At 38.0% G+C, this 17,864-nt stretch overlaps 2 protein-coding genes across 6 annotated transcripts in view; one reads left to right on the plus strand and one right to left on the minus strand.

Moving 5' to 3' along the window:
* The first annotated feature begins 210 nt into the window (after positions 1-210).
* LOC128172269 (coatomer subunit alpha-like) lies at positions 211-12,194 on the plus strand. Its single transcript, XM_052838066.1, has 29 exons — positions 211-346; positions 1,142-1,255; positions 1,400-1,473; positions 1,562-1,642; positions 1,750-1,826; positions 2,463-2,572; positions 3,669-3,884; positions 4,199-4,334; positions 4,622-4,855; positions 5,081-5,147; positions 5,259-5,334; positions 5,450-5,532; positions 5,723-5,862; positions 5,971-6,056; positions 6,165-6,303; positions 6,710-6,872; positions 7,182-7,328; positions 7,476-7,665; positions 7,866-7,961; positions 8,172-8,390; positions 9,290-9,382; positions 9,639-9,826; positions 9,970-10,175; positions 10,464-10,650; positions 10,991-11,101; positions 11,221-11,382; positions 11,503-11,615; positions 11,709-11,790; positions 11,887-12,194. The coding sequence occupies exons 1-29, from the start codon at positions 307-309 to the stop codon at positions 11,944-11,946; spliced, it is 3,690 nt and encodes a 1,229-aa protein (XP_052694026.1). The 5' UTR covers positions 211-306; the 3' UTR covers positions 11,947-12,194.
* Positions 12,195-12,366: 172 nt separating this feature from the next.
* LOC128172235 (intermembrane lipid transfer protein VPS13B-like) overlaps positions 12,367-17,864 on the minus strand; it is a 28,595-nt gene continuing 23,097 nt past the window's right edge. For all 5 annotated transcript variants that reach the window (XM_052838063.1, XM_052838055.1, XM_052838035.1 and 2 more), the window contains 8 exons: positions 17,149-17,590; positions 15,730-17,019; positions 15,207-15,383; positions 14,722-14,892; positions 14,350-14,532; positions 14,157-14,262; positions 13,777-14,029; positions 12,367-13,454 (listed from right to left, as the gene is read on the minus strand). In XM_052838063.1, the coding sequence (XP_052694023.1) occupies positions 13,206-13,454; positions 13,777-14,029; positions 14,157-14,262; positions 14,350-14,532; positions 14,722-14,892; positions 15,207-15,383; positions 15,730-17,019; positions 17,149-17,590 (2,871 nt within the window). In that variant the 3' untranslated portion in view covers positions 12,367-13,205. The remainder of the gene's footprint in view (positions 13,455-13,776; positions 14,030-14,156; positions 14,263-14,349; positions 14,533-14,721; positions 14,893-15,206; positions 15,384-15,729; positions 17,020-17,148; positions 17,591-17,864) is intronic.

Consider the following 17,864-nt stretch of genomic DNA (forward strand, 5'->3'; position numbering starts at 1 on the left):
TAAATAAAAATTGTCTTAAGAACGGAACTCCTCTGCAACCTTCACTATTTTGGCGTCCATATTGAAAATATACACTACACCAAATTTCGCTTGATTATAAGGTGTTAGTCATCTGCACCAGGTGTACCACAGTGTAGACAAATCAAGCGCGCCCACCTTTTTCTATCCTCTACACCTATCTGCTAATTTCTAGATTTACCTCACCCCCTTCCAACTCACAGCTTCCGGTTACGTGTCATCGTCCATTTTCTTTTTCGACGGTGGACTATTGCCACCCGGCAGAAGAGAAAAGGAAAGAAACAGAATATGTTAACGAAATTTGAAACAAAATCTGCGAGAGTTAAAGGTATGCTTTATTAAATAAAATCAACAATATTATACTGCGTAATCGCAAATGGTTGAAATATGCCATACTTTGATCGTAACTCGAATGGTCTCTGCATAGCTGAGAACACAATTTACATGTAACACATGCTGCATTGAATACCCACTTTACGATACACTTTAAGTAACCGTAAATTCAAACTATATATTTTGAATATCTTTTATATTGTTCCATATCGCAAATATTAGATAATGGTACTGAATATAAGAAATGATGAATAATACCTCGTTATCTAAATATTAAACATTAATTGACAATATGTTTCAGTTCGTTTATTTATTGAAGATATTTTGCATTAAATGTACATTGTAATATGATAACTTCAAATCTTATTTTATAAAGTTATAGTTAACTACACAGTTAAAAACATTTGATTTGTAACTCTTTCTCACACCAGCAGTTGTTGAAATTATTACGGCATTATTTCAGATGCCAGATTTCATTAAATGTAAAATGTAAACAGTGCAAAATCTGAGTATTGTTTCAGTTTGTAGATTTGTTAGATTTTGAGATAAACAAGAGAACATCATTCACATAATTACACACTGTAGTATACACGAAGAAATCATTCAAAACTCTGTTAATATAAAATCTCTCATATTTCAGTTTTAAACACAAAATCAACAATTTGCCCTTAACCATTGTATAGTATGCTTCTCTTATTTTGACCACTAAATATGACAAAGCATATTAATTAAAAATCTTTTATATTATTCAGATTTATCATTTATCACATGTGAATTTGCATTATTGTAGGTCTCTCCTTTCACCCAAAGCGACCATGGGTGTTGACCAGTCTCTTCAATGGAGTGATACAGTTATGGGACTACAGGATGTGTACACTCATTGACAAATTTGATGAGCATGATGGTAACATATTTTGTCATGTAATACAGACAAATATTTCAGTTAGAACTGAGATTCAACTATATGTATTTCCAATATGAAAATGTAGACCAATTATGATTTTTAGAGTAATGTGCATGTCGAAGTACATCATTGGTCTTCTTGTAGGTCCTGTGAGAGGAATTTGTTTTCACACACAGCAGCCACTGTTTGTGTCTGGTGGTGATGACTATAAAATCAAGGTAAAACAAATAAAGAGATTGTAAAGAAGTTTGATATTTCATCTTATGATGACAACTGAATTACATTTTCAATGTCTACCTCTCCTAGGTTTGGAACTACAAGCAGAGAAGATGTTTGTTCACGTTATTGGGACACCAAGATTACATCAGAACCACATACTTTCATCATGTAAGTTGTTATTTCTCTCTAAATTGGCTTGCCTTTTACTTTCTCCTTGTAAATTGACATATGTGAGTTACTTTCTCATTAACTTACTTTTAATTGGATTGATGTAGGAATACCCATGGATCCTGAGTTCCTCTGATGATCAGACAATCCGAGTCTGGAATTGGCAGTCCAGGAACTGTGTCAGGTGTGTAGCTGTACATGTATCGTTACTGTGGTTTATATCCATTCATTGTAACTGTACATGTATCATTACTGTGGTGTATATCCATTCACTGTAACTGTACATATATCATTGCTGTGGTTTATATCCATTCACTGTAACTGTACATGTATCATTACTGTGGTGTATATCCATTCACTGTAACTGTCATGTATCATTACTGTGGTTTATATCCATTCACTGTAACTGTACATGTATCATTACTGTGGTTTATATCCATTCGCTGTAACTGTACATGTATCATTACTGTGGTTTATATCCATTCGCTGTAACTGTACATGTATCATTACTGTGGTTTATATCCATTCACCGTAACTGTACATGTAACATTACTGTGGTTTCTATCCATTCACTGTAACTGTACATGTATCATTACTGTAGTGTATATCCATTCACTGTAACTGTACATGTATCATTACTGTGGGTTATATCAATTCACTGTAACTGTACATGTATTATTACTGTGGTATATATTTATTCATTGAACACACTGATTATTTTATGCAGTCAAGGTTCAAATGTTGGAATTTTTCTGCCATGATAGCTGCATTTTTTCTGTTAACTGTGAATGTTTATGCAGAGATTTTCTTCTCCATTTAGTGTACTAGCCGGTCACAGCCACTTTGTGATGTGCGCCATGTTTCACCCCTCAGAGGACCTCATTGTGTCAGCCTCCCTGGATCAGACAGTCAGGGTCTGGGACATCTCAGGTTTGTGATCTGATAAATCTAAAAAGATCAATAGATATACTTGTAATGAATAGATTCAGAATGCCTATTTTGTCAGTAAATTCTAGGACATCTCAGGTTTGTGATCTGATAAATCTAATAAGATCAATAGATATACTTGTAATGAATAGAATCAGAGTGCTTATTTTGTCAGTAATTTCATGATTTAAAATTATTTTTTTTATTCATCTCATATGGATTGCAATTTGTTGTTGATATATATGTGTATACATATCGGTAGCCTTCAAGAGTTGCTGACTGGCATACATCTTCTGTATATTTATCTTTTCACTGAAGTTTTTATTCATTAATCTTTTAACTTTTTCCTATAATATTTTGTATTTGCACTTAATGATTATTAAGTTATTACTCGTAGTTTCTCATTTTTCTACAACAAGCTTTTTTCTCATCAACTTTATGCTACACTATTTTTGTTAACTAATATGTTAATTAACAATTAATCAATTTTATATAGATACATCTGTATTTAGTTTATGAATATATCACTAAATCCATAGCACATTTAAAATTAAAAGAGCATCTTCTGTTTTACGGGGTTATGTAGAATGTACATTTCCAAGCATATAATCTGCAATGTGCACATGCGTTTGTGTTTACCTTATTGAAGAATTAGGAGGAAAAAACAAAAAAACAAGAAATATTTATGTGCCATGGAAATTAAAAAAATTCTACTTACAGAAGAAATTACTTAGTTTTGATTGATTTACATGGCAAAGGTCAAGTAAAAGTACTGTTGGCATCTTGGATATAAGTTTACATCTTCCATTTGCTGAAGAAGAAAACATGCAAAAATATTCCCATCATGGAACTATGAGTTGTTTTAAGGTGATGCTCATGTTCCAAAAGGTGGTAAAACCATCATATCATTTTTACAAGAGAAACAGTTACAAACTGGCCGTGGTTCATCCTGCCGACCATACAGGTTATACCAGTAGATAGTGGCTTTGCATGCTGGGTGGTGGATTCTTACACAGATTTCTGTTCTCTTTTTGCTTATTTTTGCTGTGCTCCTTTCCCTTACCTTTAGCCATCAGCAACTCATATAAATCTTCAACAGGATTGAGAAAGAAAAATGTTTCCCCTGGACCGGGGGGTATAGAGGACCGAATCAAGTCCTCGGGCCAGACCGACCTGTTCGGGGTTTCTGATACAGTGGTCAAGCATGTCCTAGAGGGACATGATCGTGGGGTGAACTGGGCTGCCTTCCACCCCACCCTCCCTCTGATTGTTTCTGGTGCCGACGATCGTCAGGTCAAACTGTGGAGGATGAATGGTAATTAAAAGATATATTTTGTGTCTCATATAGTTTCTCTTATCTAATTCATTGTTGAGCACCAATTTTTTTTCGAGCCGATCCAAGAAAACAAATGCATAATTGATAGAGTCATTGCCAACTTACTTGAAAATGTATTTCACTCTGGGAAAATTGATGCCCTTTATAATTAAATGAATATTAATGAAACCACTGTAGCTTTATTTCTTTATCTAAAGTCTCCTATAAGAGTCATATTAAACTTCAGTGTCTGATTGTAATCTGGTGCTGTTGTACAAGTGCTGTATCTGTGACTGTGTGGGTGTGTGTTGTAGATTCCAAGGCGTGGGAGGTGGACACCTGCCGTGGTCACTATAACAATGTGTCCTGCTGTCTGTTCCACCCGCGACAGGAACTCATCCTCAGCAACTCTGAGGACAAAAGCATCCGAGTCTGGGACATGAGCAAGAGGTAACAACTGCTGTATATTCAAAATATAGCTTTGTACCTACACACTCGGTCACACATCATAACTTCACATTGAAGGAAACGTGCAATTTAAATTTAATGTTAAAAAAGAATTCTCAGTGCTTCCCCTATTGTTTATAGAGGAGCATTTGGCATAATCAATATACATGTAATTCATTTACAAAAAAACACAATCAAATTATTACGCAATTACTCTCTTGTTCTGTAATTTGCAAAGATATCTTGCACTAATTTTTTTTTAACAATTTGCATTATTTTTGTGATTTAAGGACTGGTGTTCAGACATTCAGAAGAGAACACGACAGATTTTGGGTGATGAGTGCCCACCCCTCCTTGAACATGTTCGCTGCAGGACACGACAGTGGAATGATCGTGTTCAAGCTGGAGCGTGAGCGCCCGGCCTACGCTGTTCACAACAACATCTTGTTCTATGTCAAGGACAGATATCTGAGGAAGCTGGACTTCAGCACATCCAAGGACAACCCTGTGATTCAGCTCAGAGGGTAATGATAACCCACATCCTCTCTCTTTATCAACAGGGTCTGAAGCCATCAAACTTAGAAAAGCTCACTTCTGATCTCAGTTTCACATTTTTCATTTATATACTCTGTGTATGAGACAATTAGCATTGGTGCCAGGGCCAGTAATATTAGTTAGCCAAGTGAATCATTTATACCAGTTCACTGGCAGTTTGTGTTGAATTCTCATTTTTGTCCTTTCTGTTACAGAGGCAGCAGGAACCCAGTTTTCAGCATGTCATACAATCCAGCCGAAAATGCGGTTCTGCTCTGCACTGTAAGTCTCTTTAATAAGTGATAAATTTTAGCAGATATTTCGTTGCATTTGGGTGGTTACTTTTAAATTGTTTTCCTAGTCATTTTAATCAATGCCTTTTATTCGTTACAGAGAGCCAGCAATGCTGAGAACTCCACTTATGACTTGTACGCCCTGCCAAAAACATCAGACTCTCAAAACCCAGATGGTAAGTTTTATCTCATTGCTGCTTGCAAATTAATATATATTTGAAGTCAGTACATTGAATAAAGTACCTGAACCATCAAGTGAGAACTTGGACACAATTTTTTTTTTGTCTTCAGCTCCTGAGGGAAAGAGATCGTCAGGCTTGTCTGCTGTCTGGGTGGCTCGCAACAGATTTGCTGTCTTAGACAGAACACATAATGTAGGTCTAAATCTAAGAAAATTTGCTTTTAAAAAGAAAGTATAATACAAATACATCAATATATTCTCTCTCTCTCTCTCTCTCTCTCTCTCTCTCTCTCTGTCCCTCTCTCTTGTCTGTCTGTCTGTCTCTCTCTCTCTGTATGCAATGAATAGAGTTTTTGATGTGTGTGGGTTCCTTTTGCCATCAGATTGTGATCAAGAATCTCAAGAATGAAATTACCAAGAAGGTGCAGGCCCCGAATTGTGACGACATTTTCTACGCTGGCACTGGTTGTCTGTTGCTTAGGGATGCTGATGCTGTCACACTATTTGATGTTCAGCAGAAGAGGTGAGGAATTCGGTTTAACTTAAGCTTCGACAATTATTAACTGATGGTTTGGCCAGACTTTTCTGATAAACCTTTACCATGTATAACATTTTGTATTGTTTATTGCAGATCTCTGGCCTCAGTGAAGATTTCCAAAGTGAAGTTTGTGGTGTGGTCATCTGACATGTCACATGTCGCTCTCATCAGCAAGCATGGTATGTACTGGGTAGTGAGAGTAACTTATTGTAATGTTGATATGTATAGTGTACATTATTACAGATTGGCTGAATATTGCTAACTCTGTGGTTTCTTTTAATTTTCAGTCATTGCAATCTGTAACAGAAAGTTGGAGAATCTGTGTACAATCCATGAGAATATCAAACTGAAGAGTGGGGCTTGGGATGAGTCTGGAGTGTTTGTGTACACCACCAGTAACCACATCAAATACGCCCTCACGAACGGGTAGGTACTACACAATTAACATCTAAAAATACACCCTCACAAGGTAGACGGGTAATCACCAATATTTCCTCACCAATAATAGGAAACCATCAGTTATCTCCTCAATGTGCCCCTCTAGAGTGGTAGTGTGAGCACCAGTTCAACATTTACATGTACCAGATCAAATACACCCTGAATTCTTGATATATATTGTGAAGTCAATTGATTTTGTTTGAGTCAATTTTTGTAGATCAATTTAAGATGTTTCATAATTTATAAAAAACCCAAATTTACATGCAAAATAAATGACAAATGACCAGGAATTCTGGTTCGTGATTGTACTCCTTCAAAGCTGGCATACCTTGCATAAACTTAAGGTGGAGATGCACTATGTTGACTGATATTCATTTTCATCTGTCTCCCTCAGTGACTATGGCATCATCCGTACCCTGGACCTACCCATCTACATCACCAGGATCAAGGGCAACAGCGTGTTCTGTCTGGATCGGGAGGTCAGACCCCGAGTTCTCTCCATCGACCCCACAGAGTTCAAGTTTAAACTCGCTCTTGTCAACAGGAAGTATGAGGAGGTAGGCATGACCGTCAGTTTTTCTGCATCAATTAATTTGTATGTAATTACAAATTTGTACAAGGCCATCTTGCAGTGCATGCTCAGACATTAAAAAAGAAAATAAAGATTTATTGTATTTTAAATGTTTAGTTTAAAATGATTTCTTAATCATTTATCAGTGTTGTTTTTAAGGGGAATAAATAGTGTTGACAATGAGTAGGAAACTAACAAAATTGTTAAAATTAGTGCATGTATGACTGTATGATCTGATAATGTAACAGCATGTACATGCAAGTTACCACTGACTAATGGGAGATTTGTATTTCAGGTGCTCCACATGGTCAGGAATGCCAAACTCGTTGGACAGTCCATCATCTCCTACCTACAGAAGAAGGGCTATCCTGAGGTGGCTCTCCACTTCGTCAAGGATGAGAAAACTCGATTTGGTCTTGCCCTAGAGTGTGGAAATATTGAGGTATCTTCAAGTACCTTTTTTTCCTTAAATAATGTCTTAAAATTGAAGAATGTAAGAGACTAGATGAAAATTTTCCACAGTAAAGGATTTTCTTTGCTCTTTTTCTTTGGTAATTTAAGGTTGCCCTTTTTCTCTGATTATTTATAGATTGCCCTGGAGGCAGCCCGGGCTTTGGATGACCAGGCCTGTTGGGAGAAGTTGGGAGAGGCGGCACTGTTACAGGGGAACCACCAGGTGGTGGAGATGGCGTACCAGAGAACCAAGAACTTTGACAAACTCTCCTTCCTATATCTCATCACGGGCAACCTAGAGAAGCTCAGGAAAATGATGAAAATTGGTGAGAAAATATGGTGTACAGATTGCAAAAATATGCAATTTAGATGTAGATGAACTTGAAGAATGACATTATTGAACAGATTTTTCTTACAATAGTAACATTAGTAAAAAAAATCAATTGAAAACTGATTTTATAGAATAGTTAGATTTGAAAGCTGGTCTGTCACAGACTATAGAAATACTGCTCTTTTGTTCCTTCAGCTGAGATAAGGAAGGACACCAGTGGACATTATCAGAATGCTCTGTACCTGGGAGATGTAGGAGAGCGGGTCAAGATTCTGAAGGGAGTCGGACAGAGTAAGATTCCATAAAACTGTACACAAAGATACTTTGAAGCATTTAATAGTTACATGCAAAAAATATTATATTAAAGCACTAATAAAGTAGACTGGATTAACAATGTTAAGTAGACTAGCATACTCATATGATACTTTACTTTACTTTATTGAACTTAATTTGACCATTTTGAAGTTAGATTTCCCTTGACCCTGTCTGTTTCACCTGTAGAATCCCTGGCCTACCTGACTGCTGCTACACATGGACTAGAGGAGGAGGCAGAACAATTGAGGGAGAGCTTCGGGGAAGACGAGAAGATCCCCGAACTCTACCCCCAGGCCCAGCTGCTCCAGCCCCCAGTTCCCATCATGCAACAGGAGAGCAACTGGCCATTGCTGACCATGACTAAGGGATTCTTTGAGGGAGCAATGGCAGCAGGGACTGCAGGAAGTGAGTAGAAAGGGGGAAAATGGTGGGGTAGTTCTTGTTAAATTGTCATTATTAACATATGGTGGGGATGTTTTCAAGCGTTCTTTACTGAGTATTTTTTATTTTATACATGCATAAGATTTGGCAGATGTAACAATGTGCAATTAAGAATACAAAGAAGTAAAAAACTGATAAGGATCCTTTACAGTGATCAGAAAATTAGAAGGGGGAGAAAACTATACATGAATTACCGATGTACCAACAGTTCTTTAGAATTAGAATTTTTTTATTGCTTACTAGACTTTGACCCGTGCGTGCACGGGTTCACATGATTGCATATTATGTTGGGCATTTACGAAATGGATATATCAAATTTGCACACCATGTTGACATTCAGAACTCTCGGAATTTTTCATATTAAACACACTGAGTAAGAGTTATCTCCCGTATTTTCTCTCATGAACAGAATATATAGCAACTTTTTAATGAAAATTTAACGTATTTGTATCACCGTTTTTTAGTTAATCCATGCAAATGTGATATTGTGGAAACATAAACTAACGCGCATCCTGTGATTTAGCGTGAATGTAATGCGCATGCGCAAGATTGCAAAATCCAAAAAATTCAGACGATTTCCATATTTTTTAAAGGAATTTTCGTTGATAATTAATTAGCGAAGCCTGTTTGAGAAAAAATAAAAACATATTGGTAATCTCCAAGTACCAATGATGTTAAAAATATATAAAACAAAAGACAGTACTCTTCCGATTTCTCGGTATTGAAGCCCAAAAATACGAGTCTTTTATTTTAATATAGTAGTATAGATTGTATCACTTCATATTTTTTGCTCAGTTTGTATGCAGACCTGTGTAGTTTGTCTTTTTAATCAGCTTTATATAATGTGTGCTGTATGTTTGTAGCCAAACGCACAGGTCTGGCAGCTGCTGCGGTGGACATTGAAGATGGAGCAGGAGAGGGCTGGGGAGACGATGCAGACCTCGTGCTGGACGACGGTAAGGAAAACATGTCCCATTTCAATAATTCGAAATACCATATATGTATCTGGGTATTTTTAAGATGATATATTTTGACTTTCTTTCTTCAAAATTTCCATGTAACAAAATGTTAAACAGAAATTGTATTAGTTATTGTGTTCAATAAGTGAGATTAAAAATCACAAAGAAAAACTTGGGCAAAGAAAAAGAATGCAGATTCATGTTAATTTCCGAGTACAAGCTGGTACATTGTGTGTTATGTTGTGTGTTACAGAGGGAGGATTTGGGGGCGAGGGTCTGGATGATGAGGCTCTGGTTGGAGCCTCAGAAGAAGGAGGTGGATGGGATGTTGGGGATGATGACCTTGAACTTCCTCCTGACCTTGACGTGGGCCCAGCCGCCGCAGGGGGAGGAGAGGAGGGATTCTTTGTACCCCCAACCAAAGGAACCAGTCAGACACAAGTCAGTACACGAAGTGAATTATTTACATCAAAGGGTTTGGAATGATACCTAAGTGTGATTGCAATAGAAGGTACAAATAGTGATTACAGACTTAATGATTTAGAGAATGTACGCTAATACAAAGGTTAACATTTGTTTTTCAGGTTTGGTGCAATAATTCTCAGTTGCCTGTGGATCACATCCTAGCTGGGTCGTTTGAGACTGCCATGCGTTTGCTGCATGATCAGGTGGGCGTGGTCCAGTTTGACACGTACAAACAGCTGTTCCTACAGACCTTCTCCCGCTCAAGGACCTGCTACCAGGGCCTACCCTCCATACCCCCTCTGTTTGGATTCCCTCACAGAAACTGGTGCGTGTTTTGTCAGATGATTCATAATAAATCATTACTATTGTAAAATACTATTATTGTGAAGTGCCAAAGACAAGTGAACCATTTGCTATATAGAAGTAAGTAGTTCTAATTTTAGATTAAGGAATGAAACTGACCTTACTTAAGCATGAATTTGTTATAAGGTTGTTTCTTAATTTATTTGAAATTGTACACTGTCAATTAGTGTACATAGTAACACATTCAGCCAATTGATCATTTTATATGGTTGATGAATACAAAAATGTAAGTGGTGCTCTGTGTCCACAGGAAGGAGGCTGGGGCACGAGCGGGAATGCCTGCGGTGGGACTGAAGCTAAACACCCTGGTACAGCAGCTACAGGTGGCCTACCAAATGACCACCACCGGCAAGTTTGGGGAAGCCATCGACAAGTTCCGCAGCATTCTGCTGAGTGTGCCACTGTTGGTGGTGGAAAATAAACAGGAAATCTCGGAGGTGAGTGGTATTATAGGAAGGATGCTGAATCTTGGGATCCTAAAAACATGTTATAGCACTTAAATTTTGCCCATGATTAGCAAACTCTTGGTTGGGTCAATTTTTTAAAGTATTCAATCATTTTAAATACCAGTATCTGATGGGTAAAACGTATCATTTTCAGTTATAGGACCCCAAAAAACATGCATGGGGTTTATTTACATTTTCTCTTTGAATAAACAACACTGATTTTTTAATAAACACCAGGTGCTTGAAACGATCATTTAAACCATTCTCTGTTCTTAGTGTTGTAGGCCCAGCAGTTAGTGATTTAAACTGTTTACTTTTTCTTGTGTTGTAGGCCCAGCAATTAGTGGAGATATGTAGAGAATACATTGTAGGATTGTCCATGGAACAGAACAGAAAAGAGCTGCCCAAGTCCACACTAGAGGAACAGAAGCGAATCTGTGAGGTCGGTGTCTTTAAATGTACATAAACATTGTGTATTAATTGTGGATTTGTGGTACATGTAGTTACACCTTGTGCATACATTTACAGAAATGGTTTATGACAATTCTTTATTTTTTACAGATGGCAGCCTATTTCACACACTGCAACCTTCAGCCAATACACATGATCCTAACACTCCGGACAGCATTAAATCTCTTCTTCAAACTGAAAAATTACAAAACAGCTGCATCATTTGCCAGGAGACTATTAGAATTAGGACCCAAACCAGACGTAGCTACACAGGTTTGTGCACTGCAGTTAACTGTTGATGCAAGATTCTTATGCCAACATGTGTATCATGAATTGGGCATCCCCCATACCAGGGTCTCGAGTTTAAATTCTAAATTTGCTTCTATCTTTTAGACCAGAAAGATTTTATCTGCCTGTGAGAAAACCCCAACTGATGCTCATGAACTAAAATATGACCAACACAATCCATTTGACATCTGTGCCGCCTCATACGTTCCAATTTACAGGTAATATTCTAGTATTCATGTATATGAGTATTGTTCATTATTTTATTCATTGCAGCTTCTATGATATTTATTTCCACAATGAATTGTTTTCAGGGGTAAACCTGTTGTCAAGTGTCCACTCAGTGGAGCATGCTATCAACCAGAGTTCAAAGGTCAAGTGTGCCGAGTTACCCAGGTAACCAGGAGTTTTAAAATATATTTGAAATTTGCTTTGCGTTTCTGAAAGCATTTGTAATTTGTAGATTGTGTTTACAAAAATTTTCAATTTCAGGTGACGGAGATTGGCAAAGACTGCATCGGTTTACGAATCAGCCCCATCCAGTTTAGATGAATGCAATAAAGGACATTGTGAATGCATTAAAGGACATTGTGAATGTGTGAGAGAGAGGATCAGTACTGTGATTATGGTTACTATGACAACAAGGATTTTTTGACATTAATCGAGAACAGGAAAAGCTTAAGTGAAAAGATTTCACTAAAAAACAACATAAGATAGTGACTTTATAATTGCTTGGAAATGTTTGTTGTTATGAATATATGTAATGTACATGAATATTTATTAAATGTAAATGAATTTTACACTGGTGACTCTGTTCTATATTTACACACTCTACCAGACTGACAGTCACTTCTACCGATAAAGACCAAGTTTTCCAACCAATACAAGTACATGTACCAGAATCCATTTGAGGACTATATTTGACTATTATGAGGTAGCATTTCTAATGGAGTAATAAAAACCAACAAAATAAATAATAAATAATTTAATGAATCAATAACAAATAAGTACTTTGAGTACCATTATATTATCACCCACTATTGCACATAAAAATAGTCTCTTTATCAATCTTTAACTGTCAGTACAGTCTTATAATTGTACAAAATCCCCTCAAATGTAGCAAAGTAAAAAAAAAGAATTAAAACTAACCAACATCTCAGCTCTCAGCAAAACCTGGACAGGTTAAAGCTGTTTTCTAAAGGAGCTTGAAGCTGTTAAAACATGTACAGTACTTTGAAGTAGTTTTTTTTTAATCCAAGGCAAGATTGCTGTAAATATAGGTACAAAATGTACATGCAGATTCTGTGAACATTTCCATTGCAATGCCCGTATTTTTAGTTTTCATACTGGAATTATCTTCATCTAATTCATATATTAAAATCTTGGAAATAGGATATAACTTTTCAAATATAAATTGATCTGTAAAAAAAAAAAAAAATTGGTGATATAAAAGCCAAATTGTAGGACCAAGCAGCATTAAAAACTCACTATCTATTCAATTGTCTGTAAAATGTACCATACTTTAAACATTAAATTGAAAACAAACTGAGCTTCAGGTTTTTAAATGCATTTGAAAGTAATACTTTTAGATGGATTCATTATAAATGTGTAAAAGGAAGCAATAATATAGCTCATTGAAAACAGAGTGATCATGGCCCATAACTCAAAATCCATGCATTGAATGCAGGGTTTAAAAGCACCATGCATGTCAGTTCTATTTACCGAGAATGATACTTACATGTAAGCTTACTATTACTACACACATTACTGATTGATAATATCAGCAGGTAACAATTTACAATGCTGATCGTTTATATGACATTAAAACCTCTTTGCATTATCCTTTTCTTTAACAAATTGAACTGAGCTACAAAAGCACTTTTGATTTCTGGATGTATCACAAAGTTGTATTTGGGAGACTCCGCCCTCCTGCTGATTGGGGATATGGAGGAATCTGATTGGCTGTCGTCCATCGGAGGTGTGTCTGGGGGCGAAACCTGAACATAGCCACTGGTCCCATCAATGAAGGCTTCAACTCGATCCTTGCTCCCTCCACCAGGCTGGAATAGGATTATAAACATGGTAGTATATCAATGAGAACAAACTTTTTCAAATATTATCCCAAATACTAGGAAACGCTCATTTCATTTCACTACTTGCGTACAAACACAATGGAGAAAGCATCAACATTAAATATCACATGAAAATAGTATTTTTTTTAGGAAAGTTTTGACAAAATACTAGATGCATATTTGTGTACAAATCTAGAAGTTTGAAGGGTTTCTGTAACAATGACTGGCAATATTTTACCTATAATTTTACTGTAATTTTTGACAGTGATAATAATGCCAGACAGTGTTTACAGTATTACAGTATTTTTACCTGGTCAGGTGTTTGAGCCTGCATGGAGTCCTTCCAGAGAATGGTCAGGATTTGCTGACTGGTCACCTTGTTACAGATCTCAATCTCCCGCAGAGAGAACGCTTGTTGTTGAGAATCGTCCTCTATATTAATCACAATCAGCAGGTCACTGGTCAACAGGAGATGAACTTTGACCTCTGAGTCGGTGATGTCCAGGAAGTCTGCCTCCACCATTGACCAAAGCGTGGCGTTGGGTAGGGAGGTCAGGAATTTGCTGCAAAATTGGAAATAATTTCAGATACACATTTGTTGTCTATATAATTATGTACAGGGATGATGCACATCCTTGCAGAATGGAGGATATTTTATTACAAATACATGTATCCAGAGAAATGACTTACATGATATATTTTGATTCGCTGTTATTTGCTAGAGAAGTTACAATCACATCAGCATCATATCTTGGAAGAGGAACGTCATCAGCTAACCCAGTACCATGCAGCAGTCCTGAAAAATATCAAGATATATTAACTCTAATTACAAAATCAACAATACAGTATTTCTTACATCAGTCTATATTTTCCTCATACAAACCTTGTCCTGTTTGTGACACCAGCTCTGCAGCACCCCCTAGAGGCTTGGTGAAGACTCCCAGAATTCCCTTGCCCATGCCCCGGACAATCCCTGAGGCGGGAGAGTTCCTGGCCTCCCGCTCGCTGCTGTTCTCTGATTGGATAACATTCTGTATGGGTTGGTCAGCCAGACCAGCTACTGCTCCTGTGTAAAGATAAAGCATACATTTAGTATTTCATGAAGTTTGACTTCTGGTATAATGCTTCCCTCATAAGGTTAGAGCAAGGAGCCATTCATAGTGAGTAAATAATGAAGTTTGACTATAAGGTCCAACGAATCTTTGACACTGGTAACTCAAAGTGAAAAAAAAAATTGTCCAAGGAGTTGACAGACCTAGCAGACTGAGCCCAAATCCGGTCAGTCCCTGTCGCAGTCCGCTGGATATTCCGTCTGGCTGATGTCGTCGCCTCTCTTCCTGTCGTTCCATGTGTGTCTCGTCAAACGACAGACGGTCCATGTTCCGGGAAACACTGGAGGCAAAGTTTGTCACCGAGGTCAGCATACCTAGTGGTAGAACAAAACAGATGTTATCAAAATTAAAATAAAATTAATTTAAACAAAACATTGTTCAAATGAACAGCAGCAGACACTTTATCATAGGATTTATTTATTTCTGTAGACTGAAGTAAAGTGAAGCAACATTTATTCTCTTCCATAAGTAAATTTGGTTTTTAATTATGAACTTTAAAGATTACAAAATGTTTTACTGAATAAAAGTGGGACCCCTAATACAGGATGCATTCCTATTGATGTTGTCAAATGTAGTGTCATGTGAATTGGCCTTTCTCCTGCACAAACAGATATGAACTGTGACCTACCTGCTGATATATTCCTGACAAAGGAGGACATTCCACTGGAGACCCCTGTGACAAAGGCCCCGGGGCCCTGGGTTAGACCAGCATACGGTTTCTTGACCAGGTCAGCAACTCCTGTTCCGATACTACGGATCAGTCCTGTAGGATTACCTAGGATCTCTAGAGACCCCACCACAATGCCTACAAGACAAGGATAACAGACTGTGAAAACTGGGGAATGTGGTGGCAGCACTGAGGGAATCAGGTTGACAGAATGTCATTTTAATACAGTGATGAGATGAAAAATTAGTCAAATTGTATTTTCTGAGTAAAGTAGTGAAATTCACTAGAATTTTTTTATGAAATCTTTCATGAGTGACAGAGTAAACAATCTGGCTTTAAAAAAATTGCCATATGAACTATTCATATGATATTTACAGCTCATAACATGCACTTTCAAGTGAAAATCAAGACATTGCTGGCAAAAAATCTTGTGGGAAAAGGATGTATGAACCCTTCTTCAGTTTATAAAAAAAAGTTGACAAACCTGCTCTGAAGAGGGCCCCTGAGGCATAGTGCATGGCCAGGGTTCTGATGAGATGATACGATGTGGTCACCACCTTAGATTTCTCAAACTTTCCGAATGCCAGAGGCGTTCTGTCCGAGGCAATGAACAGCTTCAGTGAGGCGTGAACACTGAGGAGGAGAGAGATTGACTTAATGGACAGGTGCTCTATCTTGACAGGAACACTCATCACCAGTGAGGTGGACTTGAAGGACCTGGGCAGTGTCTTGATGCTCTGTCTGTAAGGTAAGGGATAGGAGAGGCTGGTGGGGATCAGAATCTCAAACTCCCTCAGAATCCTGTACACAAACTTGTCGTCAATGTTGGCGATGACGGGGGAGACGCTCACTTCCACAGACTTGATCAGGCTGTGTCCCAGACAGTCATGCTCTACCACCGCCTGAACATGACACAGACTGACTGACTTCAGCACCGCTAACTTCTCACTGATGTTCATACCACTCAGCTCAGGAAACTCCACAGCGGTCTGTCCCATGAACACTACAGGGAAGTCAAACAGGCCTTTGGAGAAATACAGTTGGTTATCAACCTGCAAGCTTCCCAAACACAGAGATACACACTGGTGTTGATCAAGTTCACTGGAAGGTTTCTTTGTCCTTGACACTGATGAAGGAATGTGGGTCAGAAACAAATGGTCCACAGACACCTGGAGAATCTCTGACATTTCCTCAGTGGAGCTTGTCTCATCCTGTAGAACTACACACACATGGTGACAATGGAGTCCAATTATCAGGTCCGTTTTCTTTTCTAATTGTTTTCTTTTTGCTTTTCTTTTTAGAGGTGTTGATGACATGACAGCTGTTTCAAGAGCCTGAATAATGGACTCATCCTCAGGATCAGCTGCAGGACTATCTGAGGGGACTTCCTTCTTATTGTCACCTTTGATACGACCCCTGATTTCTTTAGCTGATACTTCCGCTTTGCTTATAGCCTCCACAGTAATATGTGTAACCATGGCAACAGCTTTAACCTTGACATTGATATCCACACACTGAGGAAAGGAGACGAAGGACTCCATGTCTGAATTGACATCTACTGGACTACTCCACACAACTGTCTCTCCCTCTGACTGGTTCTCTCCTTTTGACTGGTCCTTTGTCTGGATTCCAAAGTGTAGTTTGGGATACTTGAGATCTCCAACGTTCTCTGAAAACTTCTGGTTCATCAGTAGTGGGGTGTAGAACACGTTTCTGTGTGGAGGTATTGTAGGCAAGGAACTCATCAGCTCCGTTTCTTCCTGAACCATGATTCCTACCAAAGAAAGTTTACAGTCAAATTTTGTAACACTTAACCATGCAAATAGCTTTATATGTAAATTATTTTTTTCATTCATTTTTACAGCATATTTTAGTTCAGGAGTACAGTAGGAGGTTGACTAACCTGCAGTGAGTAGGGCTGGGTTTTGGTGACCGTAACACAGGGGGAACTGTGTGTTATTGTGAATCAGACAGGAGGGAGACTCGTGCTCTCTGACCACGTAGTAATGGAGTCCCTGTCTGAAGAAGCCGGTGATACACAGCGGCCGGGTGTGGAGGTCACAGTCAGGGGTCGGGACGGCCACGGTCAGTTTGGTCCCCTTCTCTGTGGAGGTCAGTCTCACTGGATGGGACCAGTCAAAATCAGCGACTCTGTGTGGCTCAGGATGATCAGAGTTCTCATCCCATTGGTTGGTACTAAGAGAGATATAGTAGGAGAAGGCCTCCTCTTTGGATTCTATAGTGTTTGCCATGTTCCATGTTAATAAGGGAGAGAAATCAGTCTGGTCTCTTTTGGTTTTCAAGTGACTTGGAATGCTTGTTGAAACAGTGGGTCTCAAATTGCTCTACATTTGAGAAAAAAATGATATATTACACCTTATGATGAACATGTACTGTATACATGGTAATATTGGCCCCCGTTTTATTTTCGCCCTTTCGCCCTCGTTGTCAATGGACAAATTTAAGACTAGGCTAATTACGATGTCTGAAACTATTTTTCTAAAAACACATTCATGACTGGGCGAATTCAAGACAGGGCAAAACTGTTTGCAAGAGATAAAAGGGCGAAAATTACACAGGGCGAAAATTACCCGGTATACAGTACAATGCACAAAAGGA

The sequence above is a fragment of the Crassostrea angulata genome, chromosome 1 (assembly GCF_025612915.1).
Source record: "Crassostrea angulata isolate pt1a10 chromosome 1, ASM2561291v2, whole genome shotgun sequence".
NCBI lineage: Eukaryota > Metazoa > Mollusca > Bivalvia > Ostreida > Ostreidae > Magallana > Magallana angulata.